Source organism: Bos taurus, chromosome 1 (assembly GCF_002263795.3).
Source record: "Bos taurus isolate L1 Dominette 01449 registration number 42190680 breed Hereford chromosome 1, ARS-UCD2.0, whole genome shotgun sequence".
In the NCBI taxonomy this organism is placed as follows: Eukaryota; Metazoa; Chordata; class Mammalia; order Artiodactyla; family Bovidae; genus Bos; species Bos taurus.
In genome coordinates, this window is record NC_037328.1 from 119132250 (window position 1) to 119150398 (window position 18149).

Sequence of the window (18149 nt, forward strand, 5' to 3'; positions counted from 1 at the left end):
CAACTTCAGCTTCTTCACCTTTACTGGTTGGGGCATAGACTTGGATTACTGTGATCTCAAGAGAAGGCAATGGCACCCCACTCCGTGATCTCAAGGGAACTTTAAAAAGAAGAAAATAACTTCCTAAGTATAAATTGTACTGTGAACTTGTCATCTACTTAGTCATTTATGATTCTGTTTCTGTTTTCCGTTGGTACTTTGTTGTATAAATTTTCCTTTTCTCCAAAAACCCTATTTTCAGCTTCAAGAATCATTCCATAGTTTAGTTTAAAATTTAATGATCCCACCCTGACAATTCATATTATTTCAAAACCACTTGACTCCTATCTTCTAGACTGAAAAGTTCTTCGATATCCTTCTTGCTTATTCTTCCCTTTTCAGTGCTTCATTGTTTTATTCTTTACCATAAGAGAGTCCCTATGATAATGCTTATGTTAATTAGCTAATGTTACTTTCTTAGATCAGTTTTGAAGTCAAACTGATTTCAAATATATATACTGAAAATTATATTGCAAAGTCTTAAATAATTTTTAGGACTTTTGACTACTCCTGAAATCTTTTTTTGTACTTTTTACATAATGAGTGGAGGAAAATGAAAGAAAAAGAACAAAGACCAGCAAAAAGGGAGAAAACTTTTTCATTAAATGGACTCACCTGTCTTTTCTGATGTAAATTATTTCGGAGCGTGTATAACCTTCCTCTGTTAAGCAAATATAGTTTGACTTGAAAGTGGGTTGATAAGAAACTGGAAAGATATTAGTTGACTACTCAACAATCATTTATACTGTGTGATTTCTATTTTTCAGACCCTTACTTAGGTACTGGAGGCAGTGGAGTGAAATGACAGGGGAGAGAACACCTGCCTATCATAGTAGTGATTGGGGGAGGCAGTCAGGGGTGTGTGTGGATTGTTTTGTTCCCAGAACATTTATTAGTATTGTCATTATCTGAATTCATTCAGAAAGATTTCAGTCAGTAAAAGGTGAATGAATAATACTGCAACAAAAGGACTTGTATAGAACACATACAGACTAGGTGGTAGTGATGCAATTCATGTTCTTACTAGGCCTGGAATCCAGCTGCTGAAGATCAGTGCTTTGACAGATGCCATAGACTTGGCCAGAAGCAAGAAGTTATTATCACAAAAGTGAGTTTTTAAGATACCTATTTTAAAATTAGGTTGTAAGATTTTAAAAACTACATAAATAGTGTGTGAGTTTATTGTTATAAAATATTGAAATAGAATTATGCGGAGCAAACTATGAGGGACATCTTTATTTTGGTCTTGTTAATTTTGTTTTTATGTGAATTGCTTGCTTATATCTTTTGCCAAGTTTTCATAAAGACAAATACAGTTTTATAGTATAAAGGACTTTATAAATTCTGGTTGTAAATGTTTTGTTGTATGTATTGAAAATTTTTTATCCCAGGCTCTTGTTTATCTTTGAACTTTGTGTTTTTTTGTCATGAAAGTTTAGAAATTTTTATGATTTAAAATATGGCAGCCTTTTTCTTTATATCTCCTGGATTTTTGAGGTCTTGCTTAGAACAGAAGACTTTTATCTTCAAATTTTAAAAATGAATCTTCTGTAAGTTATATGAACTGGAGGGGTGCTGTGCTTAGTCTCTCAGTTGTGTCTGACTCTGTGCAACCCCATGGACTGTAGTCTGCCAGGCTCCTCTGTCCATGGGGATATTCCAGGCAAGAATACTGGAGTGGGTTGCCATGCCCTCCTACAGGGGATCTTCCCAACCCAGGGATCGAACCCAGGTCTCCTGCATTGCAGGTGGATTCTTTATCATCTGATCTACCACTGGAAGTAGTGTTTTATAAAAATATCAATAAAAATTGTCATATTCAAAATTTGGAAAATGTTACCCCCCCAAATCTCATGTAGTTCTGATTCTTTTGAAATATTTTACTTTTTGTTTATGATTCATGATATGGATCTAACTTTCTTGTTTTCAAATGAAGAATCATTTGTTACATTACCATTTTTAAGTCCATCTTTTTTTTCCTACCAATTTGAAATGTCACGTCTTCATAAATTCATATATATTACATGGGTCTCTTTCTGGACTCTGTTCCATTTCATTGATCTCTTTTCCTGTTCCCAGGACAATGTTACTTTAATAATTTCTATGGTTTTATAAAGTATGCCCTGATATCTAATAGAGCATAGTGCTCTCACTACCCTTCTTTTTGAAAATTGTGTTGGTTTTTATGATTTAGTCATGAATTGAACTTTGGATTTGGATTACCGAATCCCATTTAAAAAATCTTGTTTGGGATTTACTAAATTTATGATTAATTTGAAAACTGTATTCTTTATAAATCAGGAGTGTTCCCATATAAGAACTTAGTAACATTTTATAACACAATTTGTCATTACAGTAACTGGGACCTCTTGTACAGTGTTAAATAGTAGTAGTGATAGTAATCATTCTTGACTTGTTCCTATCTTTGTTGGAAATACTTTTATTGTTTTACATTAAGTATGGTGTTCTTGGTAAGTTTCTAGTAGATGTCCTTAATAATATTGAGGACATTTATTTCTAGGTTAATGAGGATTCTTTTTAAAATCAAAGTTTTTAATCAGGAATAAATGTTGAACTTTATCACATTCTTCTTTGGTATTTATTGAGATGATCACATTTTTTCTCTTTTAATTTTCTGAATTATACCAGATGAAGGTATATTCTTTCTGGGAAAATCTTACTTGGCTTTTTAAATATGCTGAATTTATTTTGCTAATATTCCAGCTACAGTGTTGTCCATAAAGTTTGCTTTTTTTATATGTTGCTCTTATCTGATGATAGAGTTATAACATGTCCTTACAGCTATATTCTTTATACAGGAGAAATACACTGAGTAATAGGGGAAAATGGCACTCATCTCTAGCTATCATACCATATTCTAATATTACCACTGTATATTGAGGAAAAGAGGGATAGTGAAACAGTTTGTAATAGATTACTATTGATCATTTTTGACAGCTACATAATACTATAAGGAAGCAGATTCCTTTAGAGTAGGGCATTATTTTCATTAGGTCTCAGTTTTTTAATTAAAGAATTTAAGTATTGTGACCTATAAAGTACCTAACCAATTTAACTTTGTTTTTCTTTTTACAGTTCATTGTGAAGGATTCTGTTGAAGAAAACATGCTGAAAATACAAAACACGAAGAGAGAACTTGCAGCTGGAGCCTTTGGAACTAAGAAAACAAATGCGAGTGAAATGAAACAAGCTAAAATCAATGAAATCAGAACTTTAATTGATTTATAAATTGGTGGAATTTGGTAAGCTCAGTTTAATCAGATACATACACAAGTTTTAGAAATGAGAAAAATGCAGTTCTAGAAATTATATCTAGAGTATGTCTGCTAAAAGGGGCATATTTTATATTAGTGAAGAGGTATTACTAATCGCCTTCTATATATGAACCTATTTTTAATGATATTTCAAATAGCAATAAGTTCTGTTATATGCCGTGGCCTAAAATAATTTTTTTGGGAGAAAAAGTTACTTTTATTCAACTTTTCATATTATCTATGCTGAGTATTTTCATGTATCTCCCAAGTACTCAGCTTTTTCATATTTCCAAAAAAGTCAAACCTTTTATACTTTGACCAAATAGAGAGTTATTTTCTATGTTGACACATTTGGTTAGTCACCAAAGCCTCCCATTTGTGATGCTGTGGATTCACAATCCTTGTAAACGATTAATATGTACACAGACTAGACAAGAGATTGATTTTATTGGACCTTTGAAAACCATATATGCATTCCAGAACATTACATGAGAGACCAAAGTCCAGGTTAGCAAGTTACCTGGTTTTTGTTTGGTTTTGTTCATATATGTGTGTGTGTTTTGGTTTATTTTTCTTTCACAGTATCATTGAGAGAAATTCAAATAAGAAAATTCAAAAATTCAAATAAGACTTACAATTTTATGTTCATGAAAAAAAATTAGGGTTTGTGTTAGAGCAGAATTCTCTCCATTTAGTCAGGTGGTACTATTCTTTTTATTTAAATGTAACTTGATGTGTTAGTGTGTAAATACAGTCTGTGGGGATGAGAAGGAACCAGTTCTGCCCAGTTTGATTTGACTATTTAAATTATGGAGTTGCTGAATAGATATTTCTATATATAGATAATATTATTTATGTGCTTTAAAAAAAAAACTTTATAAATTTTTATAATTCAGAAGACTACTATATGTGAGAGGCATGATATCTGGATGGAAGTTGGGTTGGATGACCTCCAAAATTATTTCGACTTTTAAAGACATCTTAATCCCTAAATGGAGAATTCTCTTTGGTATTATGTTTAGAATCAGAGTTTGATTTTGGAACTTGAGTAATTCACCCTTACACCTACTTATAGAATCAGTCATCATTTTCCTACTTTTTTGTTAATAATCAAACAGTGGCTGCCACAGAATTCTTGATAACTCTTTTAGTCATATTTAAAACAATCTATAACTTTATCAATCAGGTTAGGTAGTAAGTGGTGTTTTTTCCTTAAGGGAAACTTTATTTTTAATCCAAAGAAGGAAGAAATTGATAACTGTAACAGGAGAAGCTTCATGTTTGATGACACAAATTTAAGAACACCTTATATTTTACTTACAGTGTTGGAAGTGACTTGACTGAAAGATAAGAGGAGATTGGAGGCAGGGTTGTCTTCTAGGGCACACATCTTAGATTTAACACATATTTTATCACCAGCTAAATCCTTCCCTTCTCTGAGCCCTATCCTTTGCTCTAAGGGAACAGTGGATTAGACAGCAAGAATCTTCCCAGGCCTTTTTCTCTTCAGCAGCAGGTGATGAAAAGGACCAATAGACCTTGCTGCGACGATGAGATGGAATTACAATTTGAGGTTGGTCCACTAGCATAAGGAGTGATAGAGAGGAACCAGCACAAAGAATCAAGTTGATCAGGATCTCATAAAACATGATAGATATACGGGTTCTCAATATACCAGTACTCTTGTAAGATTAAGTATAAAAAGAGTTTGCAGCAAAAAACACACTCTACTCTCCTTGCTTACAAAGGCAAAACCTTACAAACTCACTGTAAAGTGAAGACTGCTTCTTTACCCAAGCATTTACAGACTTGTGTTTTTAAACACATTGATGTGACAAGTCATTTAAAAAATACCTTTTTGGTTTTATATAGTTCCATTAAGTGGTGTTAAATAAAAAACAAATTCGTCCTATGAGAATATATAAACTACTGGAATGAAAAGTTCACATTATGTTTATGCTGTTAACTCTGTTTCATTATTATGTAGAGTAATAGCTTTAGAAATATATTGAAAATACTGTGTTTCCATTTGTGGTTCAAACTGGATTTTGTTTTAAATTTAAAATTAATAAAAGTTTCAAAAATTATTACTTTCTCAGTGCCATATTTTAATGAGTACCTTTTCTTTAAAGAATGTTTAATCTTTATAAATCTCATATTTCTGTTAAGATGTCTATTTTATATAATTATTTTTTACTGACAGTACATAAAAAGTACAAGTAGCTGAGAAAAATTGACTCATATTCCTGCCCTTTTTTAATTTTACTAAATTTCAGTTTAACTGACTTTCTTGTTTAGAACTCAGTGTATATATTTTAAAATTTTAAGTATCTTGATCTTAAACATTGGTTTCAGTTATTTTTATTTTCCCATCAGGCAGAAAAAAAGGAGCTGTGATAACAGCTATGTATAGTGGTATACTAGATACCACTATGGATTATAGACTTTGCCCTTTTTACAGCTCCACGATTGGGAATATCAAGAAAATAATCGTCTTATGTTTAAAACCAGTTAAGTACCAATAAAATTATACTCAGGTAATGCATATTTTCTTTTGGGGGATATCAAAGGCATTCACTGGTGTGGTTTTTTAAATTAATTTTAATTGGAGGCTAATTACAATATTGTAGTGGTTTTTGTCATACATTGACATGAATCAGCCATGGGTGTACATGTGTTCCCCATCCTGAACCCTCCGCCCCCCCAACTACACTCCCATCCTATCCCTCAGGGTCATCCCAGTGCACCGGCCCTGAACACCCTGTCTCATGCATCAAACCTGGACTGGCGATCTATTTTACATATGGTAATATACATGTTTCAATGCTCTCCTCTTAAATCATCCCACCCTCTTGCCTTCTCCCACAGAGTCCAAAAGTCTGTTCTTTACATCTGTGTTTCTTTTGCTGTCTCGCATATAGTGTCATCATTACCATCTTTCTAAATTCCATATATATGCGTTAATTAATATGCATCGGTGTTTTTCTTTCTGACTTACTTCACTCTGTATAATAGGCTCCAGTTTCATCCACCTCATTAGAACTGATTCAAATGCATTCCTTTTAATAGCTGAGTAATATTCCATTGTGTATATGTTTACCATAGCTTTCTGATCCATTCGTCTGCCGATGGACATCTGGGTTGCTTCCAGGCCCTAGCTATTGTAAACAGTGCTGCGATGAACATTGGGGTACACGTGTCTCTTTCAGTTCTGGTTTCCTTGGTGTGTATGCCCAGCAGTGGGATTGCTGGGTTGTATGGCAGTTCTGTTTCCAGTTTTTTAAGGCATCTCCACACTGAGTCGGACACGACTGAAGTGACGTAGCAGCAGCAGCAGCTTTTCTCACAGAGAAGGCGATGGCACCCCACTCCAGTACTCTTGCCTGGAAAATCCCATGGACAGAGGAGCCTGGAAGGCTGCAGTCCATGGGGTCTCGAAGAGTCGGACACGACTGAGCGACTTCCCTTTCACTTTTCACTTTCATGCACTGGAGAAGGAAATGGCAACCCACTCCAGTGTTCTTGCCTGAAGAATCCCAGTGACGGGGCAGCCTGGTGGGCTGCCGTCTATGGGGTCACACAGAGTTGGACACGACTGAAGTGACTTAGCAGCAGCAGCAGCAGCATACTGTTCTCCATAGTGGCTGTAGTAGTTTGCATTCCCACTCACTGGTGTGTTTTTTATTCCTTAACAAAGGTCTGTTCATTAGTATTTGGAAAGAAGATTCATCAAAAACATGAGGACAATGATATGTTTGGCTTATTAATAAGAATTCAAATGCTTAACCTTAGGTTTTCAACTATATTAAACTTGTGGAGAAGGCAATGGCAACCCACTCCAGTACGCTTGCCTGGAAAATCCCATGGGTGGAAGAGCCTGGTAGGCTGCAGTCTGTGGGGTCACATAGAGTCGGAAATGACTGAAGTGACTTAGCAGCAGCAGCATATTAAACTTGAAAATATTTTCAAAAGGTGAAATACAACAGCTTTCCTTCATTTAATTCACCAATAAGTATGTATAACCTTCCTTACAAGTTCTACATTCTGGAATTCAGTACCTCATTTTTATGTTACTTCTAAATAAAAAGATCTTAAGATACTGATAGCTGTGAATAATGGTTGGGAGGCTTCCCTGCAGTAATGTCTACTTCAGAGGGAGAAACTGTGTTGATTAGAAACCCTGTTAGCAGACATAATGTTTTCTTCCATGTTAATGTATTTACACTTACTGTGTGGTAATAAGGGAGAACAGTCTTCTAGATGAAGCCATAATAATATGCTGCTTTTGAAAGGGCAGATGATTTCTTATTTCCAGTCAGATCTTTCAAAAGGTTAAGATGGGATTTTAAAAAATCTCTTTTCCAGCTCCGTGTTGAACCTTCTTGATCAAGAATTTTCTGACAGATTTAAACCTGCTTCTACTTTTAAATATGAAAATTAATTTTTACATGAAAATATAATTTTAATAATGCATATGATTCAAATGTACATCGAACAGGACACCTCTATTAATCTGAACCAAGATATAATAACTAGGCTACACTGGGACTTCACTTAGAAGAACAGCAAATGTCAAAATGATTTCTTAAATTGGTAGATAAATTCTAGGGCATGTCTTTGCACAGTTGAAACCCAGTCTAGTATTCCAAGAGGGTATTTAATGTGATAAATGTGATATTAAAGGTCATCAGAGAGATTATATATTATTAAAATATGTGGGCCATTTGCTAAAGCAGAGACAGGACTAATGTTTTGAAATGTTTTCAGTAAGTTTGCCATCTTTTCAGCATTCTGTCAATAGTGTCTTAGAAAGGCAGATAAAATTAACTAGGCTACAGTTTGCTGAATGTTTAAACTATTTTACCCTTTTTGTTAGGGTAGGGAAGGGCTATTCCCTAATAGTACATCATAGGATTTTAAAACCACTGCAGTGAGGAGCCTGCACGCCACAACTAGAGAGCAGCCCCCACTCTCTGCAAGTAGAGAAAGCCCGTGTGCAGCAACAAGGACCCAGCACAGCCAAAGAAAAGTTACGTCAGCCTTTTACGTTTAGAGCTCTTCTCTTATGCAGTGTAAAAACAATTGGGAACCAAAGGGAATAAGTAAACACAGAAAGTCTATACTAGATGATATATTTCATTCTCCTCACTCCCTAGTTAAGATGCTTTGATATCCTCAATTTTATAAAAAAAGGACTTGAGTCTTGTGATCTCGTGATACAGGTGGAGAGCTCCAAATTATTTGGATTGCATATTACATGGTCACAACAATAAGGCAGTATTAGTTATCTGAAGACTAGGTTTCTGTTCATCCCAACTAGGAGCACAGAAACCAAAAAAGGCTTCTAACCACCTAAAATAAAGTTCAATAAATCCATATACTTAATAGAAAAGGACCTAGTGTTCAAAGGCTCTGTTATTGAACATTTAACTCTTCCTATTTTTGTTCTAGGCAAACAGTAGTGAGAAGTGGTAGCTGGAAGACTGGACATTATAGAAGGAAACTTCAAAGTGAACACAGAATAAGTAAATCACAAGAGTTGAGTGGCTTAGTATAGGTGTATGCTAAGTGATGCATGCTAAGTCGCTTCAGTCGTGTCCGACTCTGTGCAGCCCTATGGATAGCAGCCCACCAGGCTCCTCCATCCACAGGATTCTCTAGCCACGAATACTGGAGTGGGTTGCCATTTCCTTCTCCAAGTTTCAGTCTATGAGACAAAACCAAACAGAAACAGTTCACAGAATATCCAACCTGCACTCTTCAAAACATCAAAGTCACAGGAGACAAGAAAAGTCTGAAAAGCCTCCACAGACCAGAGGTTGCTGAGGAGACGTGAAAACTAAGTGTAACTCGGCATCCTGGGGGGATCCTGAAACAGAGGAAGGGGTTAGGGAACAACAGGTGAAATCAGAAGATAGGGTGGGCGAGGGGGAGGTCACAGAAACAGACTGACACTGCCCCCGAGTTGTGACAAACACCAGTATAACACAAGATGCCCACAGGGAGGGGGGAGACTGAGGGGTTCCTCGGGAACTCTACTGTCTTTGCAGCTTTGTGGTCAATCTACAGTTATTCCACAATAAAAAGTTTATTTAAAGAAAAATACTCCACCTAATCCACCAGTTATAATCTAGAAGAGAAGACTGGGGGGTGACTGTGCTTCCTCCCTGCCAGCAGCCTGTCCAGTGGTCTCCCCTAACCCCACCTGCTAGTACTCATCACTGAGGAGTGGAAGTCAGTCCTTACTTAAAAGACCTTTAGAAGCACTACTGCTGGGCACTGGAGATAAAACATCCACCTTAATAATAACAATGAATACCTTATGTAACACCTTACTCTGTGCCAGGCACTAGTCCAAGGGCACCTGACGTGAATTCATTTAATCCTCAAAACAATACTAAGAAATAGGTACTGTCGATGGCCACATACGTTGGCCATCAGCACATTTCTATTAACTCCATATTTGATTCTGGAACTATTAATGGAAAGCAAGACACATGGAAGGGAAATTGCCAGTAAGCTAGTTAAGTGGGGTGTAGTCAGGGGTTGAATCTAACAACTTGGCTCCAGAGTCCATGCTCTTAACCATTATTCTGTTGCCTCAGTAAAAAACATGGCCCCTATAGGGCAAGAGCTCAAATACTGGCAGAGTGGATAAAGTACTCTAAGGGAATGTGGTCGGATCCCAAGAAGGACTTCCTGTACGAAAGAGTAGCCTGTATTAGGGATGCAATATACAATAAACCTAATTAATACCACCATATGTTATATATGAAAGCTGTTACAAGAGTAAATCCTAAGAGTTCTCATCACAAGGAAAGCAGGATGTATTTTTTTCTATTTCTTCAATTTTGTATCTGTAGGAGATAATGTTCACTGCTGCTGCAGCTGCTAAGTAACTTCAGTTGTGTCTGACTCTGTGTGACCCCATAGATGGCAGCCCACCAGGCTCTCCTGCCCCTGGGATTCTCCAGGCAAGAACACTGGAGTGGGTTGCCATTTCCTTCTCCAATGCATGAAAGTGAAAAGTGAAAGTGAAGCCGCTCAGTTGTATCCGACTCTTAGCGACCCCATGGACTGAAGCCTACCAGGCTCCTCCATCCATGGGATTTTCCAGGCAAATCACTATGCTGTACGCCTTACGCTTACCCAGTGTTACATGTCATTCATATCCCAATAAATCTGGAAGGAAAAAAAAAGCATCTGAATTTTGAGGAAGAAAAAAAAAAAAGCCTGCATGTCTTCATTCTCTGATAACTCTCAAGATCAAGGTCCCGTGCCTTCTCTGGCTCTTGATTCAGTCGCCTAAGCACCAGGAAAAGCTCAACTCCAGGTGTAATGTCCTGCTGTGGATGAACGGAGGTGGGTAAAGGAGGGGTTTCTGCAGCACAGGAAAGACGCACAACCACTTGGGCTGGGAGGGTCCTGCACACCGGGAGGGGATGGCTAGGAAGGCCCATCTCTTTGAGCAATGGATTACAGATCTTCCTATTTCTGGCAGACCTGCACGACTGATGGTGGGGTGGGGGGAGCTGAGGTAGAGGACAGTCTGAAAGGGAGCCTAGGTGGGGGGTATGGACAAAAGAAGGAACCAACTGGCCTGAAAGGAATGCGGAGGATAAGTGTTGAGGGTAGGTGGACAGGAGACAGAGAAAAGATAAGCCTGAGGGCAATAACTGACTCCCTGCACCAAGACGGGGCTGAGCGTCCATGTTGTGAATGGGAAAGGGCAGGGATGGCTGGGAATTACCTTGGAGGAGGCAAAGGAGACACAAGGATGACCTTTTAGCAAGTGTTGGATGGTCTAGCGTCGGGTTCCTGCCAGGGGGGTCGGAAGGGGTGACACCGGGCCCCAGGGTTCCTTCTGCGCAGCCCTTATCTCTAAAAGGATGCCGACCCTGAATACACCACAGTATTATATAGTCATATCATAGAAGTTTTCTCTCTTCTGGGCCAATAAAACAACTGTGAAAACAGGATAATTCTATATAGGCTTTTAAGATACAAAGTCTATACATTGTGAAGCTGAATTGTGTCCAAGCCAAAATTTATGACTTAACCCTATCCTTGAATTTTCTTACCCACTCATTTTTATAAAATTTCAGGCAGCCTATTTAGGAATGCCTTTTTGTAAAAAGTATTTTCCAAGTCCTATTTCAAGGCCATTGTCCTTATCTTCATAGCAAGCAAAATGAAAGCTTTTCCATTATTTGTTTCTGGCATTTATGGGTATATACAGAGAATACTCTTGATCTCTTGGCCCATTTCCCTGATCTCATTGTCTGTATTCATCATTCATTTGTTTAATGCAGAGCATAGCTTTAGATTTAGAACATACACAGATCTGAATCAAAGTTTTTAACCTTTCTTATTCTCTGATTACCAGAGAAATGAGAAATCTATATATACATTATAGGGCTGATATGAGAATTGAGCTATAAGTACCTAGTAAATATTGTCTTTCCTCATTGCTTTCTTACAGATTGTTTTCTCTTAAAGAAGATTAAATTTCAGCATCAGAAACTCAGAAATAAATTATCAAAGGCTGAGCCAGCAGGGAAGCCCATCACATAACATATCCAAGTGTAAAAAAGTTAATAATCCATTTGTAGTAGGAAAAAAGCAGACTGTGGCAGACTTTTATTTAAGGGGAAACCAAGTCTTCCTTAGCTTGCAGCTGCTACTGCTGCTAAGTCACTTCAGTCGTGTCCGACTCTGTGCGACCCCATAGATGGCAGCCCACCAGGCTCCCCCGTCCCTGGGATTCTCCAGGCAAGAACACTGGAGTGGGTTGCCATTTCCTTCTCCAATGCATGAGAGTGAAAAATGAAAGTGAAGTCGCTCAGTCGTGTCCAACTCTTAGCGACCCCATGGACTGTGTAGCCTATCAGGCTCCTCTGTCCATGGGATTTTCCAGCAAGAGTACTGGAGTGGGGTGCCATTGCCTTCTCCGCTTCCTTAGCTTAATTCCATACATTTCAGTGACATTAAAGAGGTAAATATTACAATTCATTTATAGATGTTATTTATGATAATATTGCCTATTCACTCAAGGGGCCAAGTTTGTCTTCTGGAAAGCCTTTACTAAATACAAGTTGAATCCCCTGCTATATAACAACATTGCACCATGCATCTTCTGAAAGCTCTGACTCCCTATTTAGTGTAAATACCTTCTTAATGTATCAAATGGTTCTCAAATGTCCCTTGGGTCACAGTCACTGCTTGATAGTACTTGGAATAGAAATACTATGGCCTCAACCTCAATCAAGGTCTACTGAATCATAATCTATAGTGATAAGCCTGAGAGACTGTACTTACAACTCCAGTGTCTTTCAGGAGCAGCCAGGTTGGAGACTGTTGCTTAAGCCTCTAGTTTTTATTTACTCCTTCCTCTCTCTTCATATCCAATCCATCAGCAGCTTTATGCCTTCAGCCTGGTGGAAGGTGTGTTGGAATACCACTGTCTCCCTCCAGGATCACCACAGTGAACTAATTTGCCTTCTAATCAACTCTTGTTCTCATTTAAGCTGTTTTCCACCAGCTTCAGAAGCAGTGTTCTTAAAATGTAAATCACAAAGGTAAGACAATTAGACCTTCTTTAAGATGACTGGCATTGGACTGAAACAAACTATATTAAAATTAATTCATTCATAATGATACTAGAACCAACCCCCTCAAAACCACCTTTGGAGGATGCTATGAAACCAGTTGCATATTTTATATACTGACTAGTGAGTAAAGGGAAGGAATAAAGCATTTATCCTGCCTCTTTAATAGGAAAAACTCAGGATAACCAGATTGTTGATGAATGGAAGTATATAGAAATATTTCAGCTAGTGAAGAGTATTACCATTTTGTAACCCCAGTGAGATAATGTATCTAGGCAATGATCATTAATGGCAGTTAATATCATAACGAGATTAAATCACACCTTAATCTGGTCCTCTGAATCAGTTTATGAGAAATACAGAATACAAGGAAACAAACTGCCATCAGTAAAGTGTAGAATGTGGGAGAGACTAAAGGACAACTAATCTGGTTTCTTCAGTAAATTGCAAGGCAACAACAAAACAAGGGAGTGTAAGGAAACACAGCTGAATCAGAGATATCAACCAGTTGCACTGTAAGGGCCTTACTTGTGATAGAGTCAATTCCTAGGCAGGTTGATAGGAAGTCTGGGGTCCCCGAGGAGGATAAAGGGGTCTGGGGCTCTCGAGGAGGAGATAGGGGTCTGGAGTTCTCAAGGGGGAGAAAAGGACGAACTTTTTATTCTACATTGCTTTGTCTTAGTCAATATAAACAATGTAAGGACATGTTTCTGCTTTTCAATATGCTATCTAGGTTGGTCATAACTTTTCTTCCAAGGAGTAAACGTCTTTTAATTTCATGGCTGTAGTCACCATCTGCAGTGATTTTGTAGCCCCCCAAAATAAAGTCTGACACTGTTTCCACTGTTTCCCCATCTATTCCCGTGAAGTGATGGGACGAGATGCCATGATCTTAGTTTTCTGAATGTTGAATTTTAAGCAAACTTTTTCACTCTCCTCTTTCACCTTCATCAAGAGGCTTTTTAGTTCCTCCTCACTTTCTGCCATAAGGGTGGTGTCATCTGCATATCTGAGGTTATTGATATTTCTCCCGGCAATCTTGATTCCAGCTTGTGCTTCTTCCAGCCTAGGGTTTCTCATGATGTACTCTGCATATAAGTTAAATAAGCAGGGTGACAATATACAGCCTTGATGTACTCCTTTTCCTATTTGGAACCAGTCTGTTGTTCCATGTCCAGTTCTAACTGTTGCTTCCTGACCTGCATACAAATTTCTCAAGAGGCAGGTCAGGTGGTCTGAAGAATTGATGCTTTTGAACTGTGGTGTTGGAGAAGACTCTTGAGAGTCCCTTGGACTGCAAGGAGATCCAACCAGTCCATTCTGAAGGAGATCAGCCCTGGGATTTCTTTGGAGGGAATGATGCTAAAGCTGAAACTCCAGTACTTTGGCCACCTCATGCGAAGAGTTGACTCACTGCAAAAGACTCTGATGCTGGGAGGGATTGTGGGCAGGAGGAGAAGGGGACGACAGAAGATGAGATGGGTGGATGGCATCACTGACTCGATGGACGTTGAGTCTGAGTGAACTCCGGGAGTTTGTGATGGACAGGGAGGCCTGGCGTGCTGCGATTCATGGGGTCGTAGAGTCAGACACGACTGAGCGACTGAACTGAACTGAACTGAACTGAAGGACATGTTTCTCCTTAAGAAGAACCTTCTGACTAGTTTTGTTATCTTAGGTATATTGTGGGAGTGGGTCTGGTGAGACCTTTCTATTGTTAGTTCTAATCTTAATTTAAGATGTATGTTGTGGGAATGGGTCTGGCAAAAGTATATAAGGACTTGATAAGACTAGCGAGTGGGGGGCTCTCTGTCCCCTTTCTGATGTCTATGTCAGAAGCTTCCTCTGTCCCTTTTTATACTTTAATAAAACTCTGCCACACAAAAGCTCTTGAGTCATCAAATCTGGTCCCCTGGTCCTGAAGCTCAATCTTCTTCAGAGATCAAGAATCTGACATCCTTCACCTTAAGCTATCACTTGGATCCTGATAAGATCAAGTGGAAGTAAAACACAACATAATGGAGGACATTTAGAATTAAGTTTCTTGGTGTGAGCATTTTATGAAGTCCCTATGTTTTAAAGATAGCGGGTGTATATCATGTGAGTTTTTTTTTTATCTAGGATTTGCTTCCAAATAGTTTGGTAGGGGAAGAGTTCATGGGGATATAGGGACATAGATGAAACAACTGTTGAAAGTAGGTGATGGGAGTTCTTTATACTATTCTGCTTACCTTGGTATGTAAGTTCCCATTAATAAAACATTACATATAAATTAACATTAGTAAAACTTCAGTCATTATTGAATTTAAAATCCAAAGCCCAAACGTTCATCTATGAAGGCAATACGTTCCTCTCCATCCTGTCTTGAAAGCCTGTATTTCCACCCAGTTCTCCCATTCCCACAATTTCCTCTGAATGGAATAGTCTTCTCCTCACTCCCTTTTGGCTTCTGGAGAGCCTCTCTTTCTGGCTTAATCAGCATCTTGTAGGCTTTTCTTGAAGACCCTAGGGCTGGACTTGCTCAGGGGCAAGTGTATTTGTCAGTGTATTTTATTTAATATAATTTGCAATTATATATGTTAGTTTCTTTCAGTCTGTTTGCTACTAGAATATCAGGAAATATGTCTGTCTTATACATGCCTATGTATCTACTGTCCATCACATGTGTGCTATGGTCATTACTTAGTAAGTGCTTATTGAATGAATTATTCAGAGTTGTGTTGTATAAATGTATATGTCAACCCAAATTGTGTTTGATGTGAAAATAAGATGACTGAATAAATGCTTTGGTAGATGTAATTTCTGGAATAAGCTCAAGTTTGTCCTTGAAATCAGACATTTTTATAACCATTTAGACTGTGAAAGCAACGTAGGGCTGAAACCAACTTTAAAATTAGGCACAGATTCCTTAAGAAAAATGGAAATGAAACTACCATATGACCCAGCAATCCCACTACTGGGCATTACCCTGAGGAAACCATAACTGAAAAAGACACATATACCCCAGTGTCCACTGCAGCACTACTTACAATAGCTAGGACATGGAAGCAACCTAGATGTCCATCAACATATTAATAAATAAAGAAGCAGTGGTACATGGAATATTACTTAGCCATAAAAAGGAACACATTTGACTCAATTCTAATGAGGTGGATGAACCTAGAGTCTATTATACAGAGTGAAGTAACTCAGAAAAACAAATGTTGTAAATTTGTATATTTGCATGGAAGTGAAAAGTGAAAGTGAAGTCGCTCAGTCGTATCTGACTCTTAGCGACCCCATGGACTCCAGCCCACCAGGCTCCTCTGTCCATGGGATTTTCCAGGCAAGAGTACTGGAGTGGGGTGCCATTGCCTTCTCCGACCTGACACACAGAGGCACTTAAATCTTTGGTAGTGCTTCACGTATTTGAAGACCACAGCAACTCACTTTCCACCAGTCCAACTAACCAGCCTATTTCACCTTCAGAAATAATTTGTTATTTAACAGTTTACACTCTGAGGTAAGTCCTCAGGCTCTTCTTAAGCTCTTCTGGTAGCCAACATCCAAGGTGGTCCCCCAATCCAGTCTTGCCTCCAAGTTTCCATATTCCAACATTCATTCACACCCTTACTGTGGAAATAAAGGAATCTTTATTTCTGATCTTGAAGGTTAAAAGCCACTGCAGCTTCTAAAGTTTCTTCTCGTCATGGTTTTCCCTCTTGCTTTCTTCAACAGAATAATTTGTGATTACTCACTTCAGATTTAAAAGGTCATTTAAATCATGCCCTTTACTAGCTTGCCATCCGTGCAACCTGGAATGACCTGCACATTTAATGAGTATGTTTTATATTGGTACTTCTATCATTTTGAGCCACGGATAAAAATGCTAGAAGACACTGAGTCTGATACTGATTCTAATAGTCCTGAAAGATTATTGAGTATGTTTAGACACTGACAATGAACCTAGGTTCATTAAGGTTACAATATTCTAAAATTTGAGTACCCACTTAATATAGAGATGAAATGTGAGTGACAGATGAGATAAACTTGATCTTCCTTTCCTCTATCTATCATATCAGATACATCACCATCACTGGAAAGCACTAGATGTAGATTTCCCTAGGTATCTAGAAAAAAATTTCTAAAGCATATCTTTCAGTGTCAAGTTTTACACTGGTTTTTAAAATACAAATTCTATCTCATTAGAACTGATTCAAATGTATTCTTTTTAATGGCTGAGTAATACTCCATTGTGTATATGTACCACAGCTTTCTTATCCATTCATCTGCTGATGGGCATCTAGGTTGCTTCCATGTCCTGGCTATTATAAACAGTGCTGCGATGAACATTGGGGTACACGTGTCTCTTTCCCTTCTGGTTTCCTCAGTGTGTATGCCCAGCAGTGGGATTGCTGGATCATAAGGCAGTTCTATTTCCAGTTTTTTAAGGAATCTCCACACTGTTCTCCATAGTGGCTGTACTAGTTTGCATTCCCACCAACAGTGTAAGAGAGTTCCCTTTTCTCCACACCCTCTCCAGCATTTATTGCTTGTAGACTTTTGGATCGCAGCCATTCTGACTGGCGTGAGATGGTACCTCATAGTGGTTCTGATTTGCATTTCTCTGATAATGAGTGATGTTGAGCATCTTTTCATGTGTTTGTTAGCCATCTGTATGTCTTCTTTGGAGAAATGTCTATTTAGTTCTTTGGCCCACTTTTTGATTGGGTCATTTATTTTTCTGGAGCCTATTATACAGAGTGAAGTAAGCCAGAAAGAAAAACACCAATACAGTATACTAACGCATATATATGGAATTTAGAAAGATGGTAACAATAACCCTGTGTACAAGACTGCAAAAGAGACACCGATGTATAGATCAGTCTTATGGACTCTGTGGGAGAGGGAGAGGGTGGGGAGATTTGGGAGAATAGCATTGAAACATGTATAATATCATGTATGAAACGAGTCGCCAGTCCAGGTTCGATGCACGGTACTGGATGCTTGGGGCTGGTGCACTGGGATGACCCAGAGGGAGGGTAGGGGAGGGAGGAGGGAGGAGGGTTCAGGATGGGGAACTCGGGTATACCTGTGGCGGATTCATTTCGATATTTGGCAAAACTAATATTGTAAAGTTTAAAAATAAAAAAAATTAAAAAAAAATACAAATTCTACAAATTATGAAAAATTCCCTGATACTTTTTTTCCCCATGAGGAGTGGGTGTCCTTAATGAAACAACCAAGA

General features: G+C 38.1%; 1 protein-coding gene across 3 annotated transcripts in view; it reads left to right on the forward strand.

Moving 5' to 3' along the window:
* HLTF (helicase like transcription factor) overlaps window positions 1-5401 on the forward strand; it is a 63441-nt gene extending 58040 nt beyond the window's left edge. For 2 of the 3 annotated variants that reach the window (XM_005201817.5, XM_010801497.4), the window contains exons 24-25: window positions 1067-1147; window positions 3136-5401. In XM_005201817.5, coding sequence (XP_005201874.1) covers window positions 1067-1147; window positions 3136-3288 — 234 coding nt within the window. In that variant the 3' untranslated portion in view covers window positions 3289-5401. The remainder of the gene's footprint in view (window positions 1-1066; window positions 1148-3135) is intronic. The other variant, NM_001192286.1, reaches the window with a different exon arrangement.
* Window positions 5402-18149: the final 12748 nt, after the last annotated feature.